Raw genomic sequence first — 11,012 nt, forward strand, 5'->3', positions numbered from 1 at the left:
GAAAGTTTGAGCAAAGATAATTTTTGGAGCAAAATCTAGATAGCTAAGCACCATTTCCAGACAGAATATAATTGTGATTACTCTTCGTTAGCTGAGTTTGTTTTCACCCAGCTAAATCTTATAAATGGCGGATGTAGCACAAATGCGATTCGTCAGTTAAGACAAGTGTCAATCATTACTACGGCAACAAAGCCGAATATAGCTCTTTTTCTTTTTCAACTATGTAAAATTTATTCACAGTTTCACTTTTGTATTATTGTGTTTCTTCAAATATACCTTAGATCAACACGAATGGATTTCTAACGATCACACTCAATCCACAGTACAACGTGAGTATACCGTACAACAAAAATATCTTAGCTGCATATGCTGTTGACTTAGACGCAAGAAAAAATGCCGTGTTTTATCGGGAAACATTTAACGCTACAATACTTTCCAGAGCTGATGAAGATGTTAGAAGGCTTTCTCGTAATAATTTCACTTCAAAACACGCCATCATCGTCACCTACGACAACATACCAATATATGGCACGAACTCTTCTTTGAGTAGCTTCCAAACTGTTTTAGTAACTGATTTTAACGCAACCTATGTCATTCTAAATTACTTTCGTCTGGATGTTGCAAATGGCACAGTCGGATTTTACGAAAATCTGTGTAATTACAAGCTATTCACTCCACCGTCGAACAGCACCCTGCTTACGGAAACGTCAAATGTCGGCGTAAAAGGTCGGCACGTTTATTTGTTGACATCTTTTAAGTGTCCGCTCAATTTAGAATGTAAAATTGACGATAGTGATCAAGAATATTGCGGATGCATAAGTAATTGCAGTACAGTTCGGACAACCGAAGTTTGTTCCACCAATCGAACAGAATATCCATCAAGCTGTGAATTTAACATGGTGGCATGTGAATTGTATGGCATTCAGAATGTGTCCAGTGTTAGTTATCTTCACCAGGGAAAATGCCAAGGTAATTTATTTCAAACCATTCTACAAACTAGAAAGAGTTCTTTTTCCTAGGTAGTAACGATGCCTGATATCGTAACTAAAAGGGAAATTTTAAATCTGTCATGTTTTTTTATTGATGACTGAAAATCTAAATAGATATACTCGTGTATTTCATCGTGATATTAGAAGGTAAAAAGTCTTTGACTATGTAAATATTTGCACCAAAACAGGACATCTTTTTAATTTCTATCCCTGCCATTTTATATGCTCATGGGATAAAACATTCCAGGTATTTAAACGTATCTTTTTTGTTCTGTTAAATACGTTAATACAACCATAGAAAGAACCACTTATCAATGATATTGAAATATCTTTTAACCTTTAGGTTTTTATCCGTTCAAATTCACACATAATGACAAAAGATTTTATGGAGATGATGAAATTGTGTCGTTAACGTTGGGAAGACACATTCCCTTGCTCTCACGTCCCGCGGACAGAATTTACGTAAGTTTTGATACATTTGAAGTTAACTAAATTTTGACATACTTCTGCTAACAAGATATAAAAGTGCTTATAAGCACGCACAGTTATCAACTGCAAAAATTTGATTTTATTATAGATCAACAGCAACGGTTTTATTTCCATGATATCACTGTCGCGTTCAGATTTGACATTCCCAATTGAAACTTCCGTTATCACAGGATATGGTATGGACTTGGACTCTACTAAAGCTTCATCTGAATACATATGGTATCGTAAAACTGGCAACAAAGATGTACTGAACAGAGTAAATAATGATGTAAAGAGAATATCAGATGACGATTTTGCAGCAAATATTGCTCTTATTGTGACTTTTGAGAAATCTGGTGTGTATAATCAACCAACTAAACTTCACGACTTTCAAATAATACTCGCAAGCAATGGCAACGAAACTTATGGTATCTTTATCTATGAGCGCTTGGATTTAAATGGAGCTGTTGCAGGATTTTACGAAAACAATTGCAATTTTAAAATGTTGTCCCCTCCCTCAAATAGTAAGTCGTTAACTGAAACCACCAACTGTGGAGTAAAGGGAATGCATATTCTTCGTTTAACAAACTTATCTTGCTATCAATCGAAAGTTGGCATTAATTATACAACTGTAAATATATTATTAACGGCAAAATCAAGTGTTAGGTCGTTTCAATGGAAAATAGGTGATGACAGCCCCAATGCTGATGTGATTGTTGTGGAGCATGTCAGTGGTGTTTATGCAAGTATCTTGTTTGGATACATTGAAACCTTGCGCTACCTCACGCATGCAAATGTCAAAGTTCTGTACAGTAGGGAAACTTCATCTGTTGTGAAGAACCCTTTTCATTTCCAAGTTGTTTTCGAAAAGACACCGCAAAATGATCATTTCCAGTATGGGTTGATTCCATTGTCACTGAGATTTAAATGCATTTCTAGAAGATTCGACATCAAACTTGCATCGAAACCATCGATAAAAGTTTCATTTATGACCAATGTAGCAAATTTTACTCATGCAAACATTAAAAATACAAGTTTATGGTTAACAAACGTATCTGAAACTGAGTTTTCAATATGTTATGTTTCAGCGGAGAATGTTTACCTAACCAACGTTAGTTACATAGCAATTTCTGGTAACTCCAGCACAAAAGCAACAGAACATGGCGCTGCTTTGTTCCAAACTAATGAAATGATCATATGCAAGAAAATATATTTCAGATATATTTACACCTTGCCTCCTTCGGTATTTACCTCGCAAGAAGGCTACGAAAACTATGACGGTTCAATACAAACATGGATCAAAACCATACATTCGACACATTTTGAATTATGTGCCAAGAACAGAGCTTTAAGACCTTTACCACGATTGCATAATATAAGCGTATTCTATATTGTCAACGGTGTTAAAGATGCATGCAACAACATTACCTGTCCTATTGGTTTAGAATGTCGAAAAGCGACAACTGGTGCACTTTATTGCGATTGCATCACGAATTGTTCCTCAGTCGTCAAAGAAGACGTTTGTGGCACTGATTTTATAACTTATAAAAGTGCATGTGAACTTCACAAATCCACATGTGAGCTGTATGGTGCTTATAATAAACATGATATCACAATAGCACATCGTGGAAAATGCATTGGTAGGTACAACCACATTCTTGTTAATTACTTTTGTAACAACGGCAATGTAGTTTATACTGCAGTATGTGCCCATAAACCTTTTCTGTTGGTACCCAGATATATTTTGAACACCTCGTCATATATTGCCTTAAATTTTGTTAGTTCATAGTACTAGATCACAAAAAAAGTATGCTATACTCTGAGATGCTTTACTCCTACATAATCAGATTTTATTAGGCATTGGTTTTTGTGCTACATGTGCCATTTTACTTTTATGATGAGATTACCTATTGATTTTTAGTTTATCCAATGCAAACTGGAAAGACCATAGTTAACAACACAGACGCGAAGAAAACAATTTGCCAAGATATCGCACTAAAACCTTATAACTTCCATCCAACTCTTAAAGTCAGTATTATTCTTACACTCACTTGCAACAACACTGGCTGTGACAACAAGCTCTTTTACTGGGTTGAAAGGGTTACTAACATTGCATTTACGGCCTGCATCAAGACAGCTTCTGCCATTTCTCGGTTTGTAATTAACTGGCTTGCTTATCAAAGTGGTTTCAAAACATACACTGGTGGTCGGATCGGTACAGGAGAAATTAATGTTGACAACAGTTTTACTAAGTGCGTCAGAATTCAGGTAGATCTAAATTAAACATATTGATTATTTATCAACAGTGCACCTATTATTTGAAATATTTACTTATCCTTGAGTCTTACCAACGTATTTCTGTTTAATCATTAATTCATTCATTCATTCTTTTATTTAGGAAATGGAGGAAAGAGCAACACACACATTAGTGGCTGTCCAACGATTAAGTGCAAACTTGAGCAATTTATTTATTTCTGCATGGGTAAAATACGGAATAAACGTGGAAGTATGCGCAAAGGATTTTAGTGTGTCTACTGAAACGACACGAATCCAAGTGGTAAGCGGTAAATGATTACATGTATATTTATATTTTTAAAAACAATTTAAAAATATAAACTATAAAACCTTGTAATCCAACTAGATATAGTTAGATGTTACATGTTTTTATCATTTTGGTCCGTCGCAATTGACTGCGTTTCACTTTGAGTCACGAAAGGAGCGCGAATACAATTTATAGATCATTATTCTGTTAATTGTACCTACGTTTTTAATGCCCCCTCATATTTAACAACGCCCGTGCTTATAATATTGAGCTTATTAAGAAATGCAAAATTATTTGACGCCTTGTTAAAATTACTAATGTAGAGTTTCTTTACACAGATAACAAATATGTACCACATGTTTTTAGAATTGGATCACTCTCCCAAAAGAATTTTTACCATTTCTTACCGAGCTGAGTTCAGTGTCATATGCTGCTGGTTTTACAGAAACCTGCAAGGTAACATACAGTAGCTAATCGTGTTTTCAAAGGAAGGACTTTCCGATTATTACCTTTTTTTTTTCTTTTTTGTTATCGCAGACATTATCCTACAACAGGAATTTTCCATCTCTACCCAATCCAGTGATTTTATCTGCTGCAATTGACCTGGCAAAAGGAGAAGTAATGAAGAAAATAGATACATGGTTGAAAGTAAGATCTCTCTTTATCTCATTATTTTGTACACGAAATATACAGACTTGATGTGACAAATGAACTACTGGTTATAAATAAGCATTTAGATCTGTTAATCGCGCATGGAAAGTTAAAACTGATTGAACTTTATTTCAAGGACAGTAAATTATTTCTATTATATTAGATGTATCAGTAATTTGGCTTTTAGTTGAGCACTGTATTGTCGCAACATTATTTACTCTTGTAGGCACCCAATGATACCCACTTAACAGTCTGCAGAAGACCAATATCTCAAACGTTGATCCCATTCATCGTCTTGCCTAGTAAGTATTATACTGTAAAAACGAAAATCTTTGTACTCTAATTGGACTGAGAATAGAAAACGTAGCGAATTCAACTATGATATTATGGTTAATAAATATAAAAGTTCCAGTATAGATTATAAATGAAGAAGAATCTTGGTACTGATCCAAATATATATTTTTTTTCTGTGCTCTTTGAAATTTTATTGTATGATTTTTACGTTTTTCAAGGTTTGAGCTTGACATTAATGAAATATACAGTTGGGCTTAAACGAACGCTTTTCTCTTGGGAAGCATCTTTGACAAAGAAAGCATCAATGTACTAAGACATAATTTTAGCAGCGTGTCTTCGGCTTGCACTATAGCATTAACAACTCATAATATGCCCCTTAGAAAGTTACGATGATTGAACCCTACTATAAACTTTTAAACATGCTTAGAAAGAAAATAAAAAACGATTCGGTTCTTTTCTCTGTTGTTTTTTGGCTACACCCCAATTCTCCCAAATTTTCCCCTTTTAAATACATAATGATAATAGGAAAAGAAGTATCAAATATAATATGACTTTTATTTAGCTCTTTGTGAAGATGGATGGGAGTATGCAGTCAACAAATGTTGGAAGAAGGGAGACGGCTGTCATAACTTCAACGATGCCACACAGACATGTGTCTTACAAAACAGCAGTCTAGCTGTTCCAGCCAATATAGCCGAAAATTTTCTAATAGGGCAATATTTTCCAAACAATAGCATTTGGGTAGGCTTAAATGACAGAAAAAGTGAAGGAGACTGGGTGACGAACGAGAATGATACTTCAACTTATCAAAACTGGATGATTGGCAAACCAGATGGAGGTAATCTGGAGAATTGTGCAACATTACGTCACGCGAATGATGACAGAAAATGGGATGATTTGTCATGCTCAACCTGTAACAAATATGTCTGTAGTAAAGGTACGTTGATATTGTGCATTATATACTGCGAAGGAGCATATAGCGATTTTTTTGTTTGCACATGGGCACTGAAAAAATATCCAACTTGTCAAAGTATGTACGCGCTAACAAAAGAACCGATGAGTGTTTTTTGCTACAACCTAAAATGCAGCCAAATAGAAACGAACCTAAGTCATTTATCATCAACGCTTCAACTTAATTTCGCTTCCATGACGGATCCTTTATTTGTTTAAGAGGTTAATTAACAAATAGTCCAACTGGCAAAATAACAATCATTCCAACTGATGTCACTCCGTCATTCTTTGTGCGTTTATTTCGTTTCAGATGTTGCTTTTGAAAAGCGTGGTGGGTGCAACCACGAATGTTTAAACGGAGGAAAGTGCACGATACGCAATTTCAAAACTGCGTGTTTATGTGCTGAAGGATTTATGGGTAGTAAATGTGATCAAAGAGGTAGGTGTTTTTTATTCCGCACCAACGTGTTTTAAAAAGGAAGGACTTTTCGATTGTTGTCAAAAGAAATCAGGATGTATCGATATGCCGGCTTGCATTATTTTTTTTTATCCCGAATTTCCAAATCTAATTCTGTCTATCATATCTAAATTGCACAAGTTAGGTCCCGCGAAAAAATTTTCATTAATCGCGAAAGTTTATTCTCGCAAAATATTTGTTTTTTACTGAATTTGTTTCGTTGTACCTTTCTTTCGCAAAATTTTTAAAGTAGCTTTTTTCATTAAATTTTCTCACTCTCTAGTTTCTGATGTGGCTGAATGTAATAATTACACATGGCATAACGAGACATCAAGAAAATTAGTTCCACACACCTTGAACCCTTCGCAATGTGATAAAGACAATTTAACAAATGGTTGGCATAGATTCGGTGCTGCAACCAACTCAAAACTGGCACAGCGTTGTCCTAACAGCCACAATTATTGCGGTGTTATGAATCCTGGCTGGTTGTATGGCGACTTCCCCACTACAGACGACGGCATCGTGGAACGAAACATACATTTCTTTTCATTCTATTGCTCAGATGACCATGGCAAAGTAAAAATACGTAACTGTGGAAATTATTTCACCTATAAGTTCAACGCCTTTCCCTATTGGTCTTGTGATTATGGGATATGCATAGCTTAAATACCCTATGGTCAGAGGACGCATATTTGTAATATGACATATGTTTTTCGTACAACACAGGGGAGTATGTAGGATGTTTACGAAACAAGAACAGGACTATCTGCAACGACGTTGTCAAGGACTTTTCATGAAATCCCGTCATATGAAAAACGCGCTAAAATTTAATTACAAAAAATTAAACGAAAACATGATATGAAAACAAATATGGCTACTACGAAAATTGCAAAAAAATGCGAAACTGACAAAGAAACTGACAACAAGCCGTTAAATACAAAATTTAGAGAAAAAAATTTTATTCGCTTTTTCTGAGTGCTTTTATCAGTAGTGTTTTATTAAGCCATTTTTACTTTAATAAATTTTGGACTTTTTTCCCTTGTCTCGTCCTTGTTTCGTAAGGTCGCTAATATATGTTTCGGACAAGAGTGAGGAATTGTCATTGTGGATTCTTTTAAGAATGATGTTATCAAGAAAAGTGAAGAGAAAACACGACGTATCTTTAAACTAATGAAGATGAAAATGTCTGACACAGAACGTGAGTGATATGTTGTCCTTGTTGCTGAAAAGTGATGAAAAAAATATATGAGAGTAATTTTAGGTCATATAAAAAAACCCTTCCTGAGAAAAAACGTTTTAAAATTTTATAGTGCATAGTCGTAGCTTATATATAGATATATTGTTGCACTTTTTATATATTTATATTTTATGAATAAAGGTATTAAATAAAACAATAGTGCATAGTCATAAGAATTAAGATATAGAATGGAAAGTCGCAGGTAGTTTATTGTTTATGTTTTTGTTGCGAGAATCTTATTAGCACCCAGTGCTTTACCTGCACACTTTATGGAAAATAGAACATTTCTGAGTTAGTTACTGGAAACAAATGCTTTAAAACATTTTGAAAACTGTTTTTACAATATGCTGACGAACATTGCTTTTTATACGACTGCACAGTTTCAAGAAGGGCTAAATATAAAGGGTTCTATATTTTTAAGGTCCTATCTGATGAGAATACATTTGACAAATCGTGGAGAAAGAAACTAGTTGCTGTTGTGATAAAAGGCGGGGAGGTTGACCATGCTCTGAGGAATAGGGTTGAAGAAAGTCAGATATATATCTGAAAAAGGCACTTTAGCGAAGATAAAAGGAATCTTAAACACTTTAGCAGAACCACAACTGTTAACCTTCCCATTAAAAGTTTTCGTTCGTCCTCTTCAATGTTCAAGCCTCGTGAATCAACATAAATTTTGCAGAAAAGAGTTATGGTAAAAAAAAATGTTAACACTGATTACTACAAGTTCTTCACAGATTTAATTTCGAAAACTCATTGAAGTTAGCTGGTTGGAGTTTAGCTTTTGCTAGTGAATGTGCTTCTTTTGCTTCTAATGGTGATATCCACTCTATACCAAAATATGAAATTTATGTTGATAGTAATCTTGCTTTTACTGTTTATGTTTTATAAGGGTCTGTTAAAAACAACATTTAGCTGCTCACAATCACTAAACCTCATTACCATCACAAATTGGACTAAAATAATTCTGAGTCTAAAATTGTGTCCGGGTTTGTTGGACTGTTTTGCTTGTAGCTGTCTTGAGCACTGTGTTTCAAGAAAATTAAACTTCAAAGAAAATATTACTTCACCTCTTCATGAAAGCAAATGTTACCGATCTCCAAGTTGCTGAATCATTATTCCACAATAATCTTCTGAAAAATGCTTTGAGTGTGTCAAGTCAGAATTCAAAAAAAGTTTGAGTTTAAAACACAAAAGGGAGAAATGAACTTCGTTTAACTTAAAGCACCAAAATCTCTGACTTCTCTAGAACGTGTACTCAATACACTTAAAAACCAACGGTTGGGGAGTAAAGAATATCGGTTAGAGAATAAGCAATTGAAAGATGAATAGCTAAAAATGCAAGAAGATTGCAGTTCACTATTGCAGTTCCTGTTTAAAAAGGTGTTAGTGATGATCTAATAAAAATTATGTCAACGTCAAATCGCAATATATCACCTTTCATGAATTTTCTTTGGAAAAAGCAGCAGAAATACCTGTCATCATCCAAATTTGATGTACGTTATGACTCTATGATCATCCGGTACTGTTCAGGATTGGCTGCGAAATCGCCTGACTTTTATGATAGAAATCCGTGTTGATGATAAGAAAGACAGTGGTTTCTTGGTATTATTATATACCCGTAAGCAAAAACAGCCTTTGAATAAATAATCGTATTCCACCCGTATTATTCAATGCTTGTGACGTAACAATAGTTTTGACAAAACATTCGTAAACGCATGTTTGGATTTTATCCTTTCCGCCTCATTAATTTTTATCGTAATTAACTGTGATTGGTTGTTTCTTAGTGGTCCGTTTTCTGATTGGTCGATTTCCAAACACGTGAAATGGCGGGAACTTTTTTGTCGAGAAAATTCTTTTTACAAAAACATCAAAACAAAGAAATCGAAACAAAAACATGTCGATTTCACAAAAAAATGTTTCGATCTACACTATAAAATGAAACGAAAACAAAACAAACACAAAACAAAATAAGTAATATTAATTATAACAATCTCTTATTATGGATTTATTAACCCTCGATGATATTATATTCAACTCCGCTGCGCGTCGTTGAATATAAATCACCTCGGGTTAATAAATCTTAATAACCTATGTTTACCTATTGTATATCTACTTATTATCTAATAGACGTCGCTAAAGGACTATAAAAAGTATATTCGCCCGCAACGTTTTAATAAATATATTATTCGAGCACTTTAAAACATGGTTGTTAAATTCCAACCGCATGAGGATTATAACTAAATTATTACCACTAAAATTGTAGGATAAACATACTAGCGATCTTATTGGGTTTGTTAATCTTGGGGAAATTGACCTGAATTATGCTGCATTAAAAAGATGGATGAATTATCATCTCATGTTAATGTTTGTAAGGTTGCTTGAAGATTTCTTGATTTGTGCGGAGAAATCGAGCTTTTTTCTTTTTTGATGCAGTTTTTTGCAGATCACATTCATCCTTAACAAATAAAAAAGCACAAACACGAAAACAAAGAATTACACGATGTTTTAATAATTTCAGTGCCAATTCTTTTGTTGCTTTTTTAGTTGATATTAATCTGATATTGTTGTAATCGCAAAGCACAACAGGATTCTTAGCAGTTTAGAGATGAATCAAATTTGCGGTGTAAATTGGTAGTTGCAGCACGAACTTGGAGATCTGCACAGTAGAATAATTCGAAAATATCAGCAGTTACCGACCATAATCCTCCCATGTCCCTGACAACTAATCAATGTGCTTTTGTTATTTTTTCCCACATGATTCAATTTTCCAGCTAGTAAAATGTGCAGACTTCGAACTCCAGACATACTTCTTGATTTTTCAGATCTTCTAATGAGACGATATAGAGTACCAAATACACAATCGCTCAGATGTTTAAAATTTTTTTTTCTTTGGGTGAAAATTTTATATGGGAAGAGAACTCAATTGTGTTGTCTTTCAAAACTGAATTCGTAAGATGGGCAAGTACATGATTAGCCACTTCAAAACCAAGCAAAATTGAACTACGTTTTAATAAATTTTTGAAAGCAGTGTTTTAGATATAGCTTAACTTTTCTGCATTACTTTTAAAATTACCAATGAGATCTCAGACAAAATTGTAGAAACAGTAAGCATCAGATATATACTTTCTTTCAACATATCCACATCTCATAACACCAGCAACTAATTCACAAAATTAAATAAAAGCGTTAGCGCGTAACAATCGCCTTGGGAAAAACGCTGCAAAAGATCGAACATCGACATTGTGAAATATAGACAACACAATATAATAATTAACAATGCCTGCGTATAATAAAGTCCAAGATAATTGCCGTATTTACACTGAGACTATGTTAGCGGTTTTTTTTTTCAAATTACATTGCGTGAACTTTATCCTGGAAGGATGATAAAATAAACAAGAGCTTTGTATACCGCTTTCCGCTTGC

General features: G+C 34.1%; 1 protein-coding gene across 1 annotated transcript in view; it reads left to right on the forward strand.

The window, feature by feature from the left end:
- Positions 1–8,753, forward strand: part of LOC130662808 (uncharacterized) — a 29,538-nt gene extending 20,785 nt beyond the window's left edge. Inside the window, exons 22-32 of the mRNA XM_057461740.1 lie at positions 282–969; positions 1,333–1,451; positions 1,567–3,097; positions 3,379–3,725; positions 3,856–4,014; positions 4,366–4,455; positions 4,537–4,647; positions 4,877–4,952; positions 5,507–5,881; positions 6,206–6,334; positions 6,636–8,753. Of these exons, the coding sequence (XP_057317723.1) occupies positions 282–969; positions 1,333–1,451; positions 1,567–3,097; positions 3,379–3,725; positions 3,856–4,014; positions 4,366–4,455; positions 4,537–4,647; positions 4,877–4,952; positions 5,507–5,881; positions 6,206–6,334; positions 6,636–7,018 (4,008 nt within the window). The 3' untranslated portion in view covers positions 7,019–8,753. The remainder of the gene's footprint in view (positions 1–281; positions 970–1,332; positions 1,452–1,566; positions 3,098–3,378; positions 3,726–3,855; positions 4,015–4,365; positions 4,456–4,536; positions 4,648–4,876; positions 4,953–5,506; positions 5,882–6,205; positions 6,335–6,635) is intronic.
- Positions 8,754–11,012: the final 2,259 nt, after the last annotated feature.

This window comes from Hydractinia symbiolongicarpus, chromosome 10, assembly GCF_029227915.1.
Source record: "Hydractinia symbiolongicarpus strain clone_291-10 chromosome 10, HSymV2.1, whole genome shotgun sequence".
Lineage (NCBI taxonomy): Eukaryota > Metazoa > Cnidaria > Hydrozoa > Anthoathecata > Hydractiniidae > Hydractinia > Hydractinia symbiolongicarpus.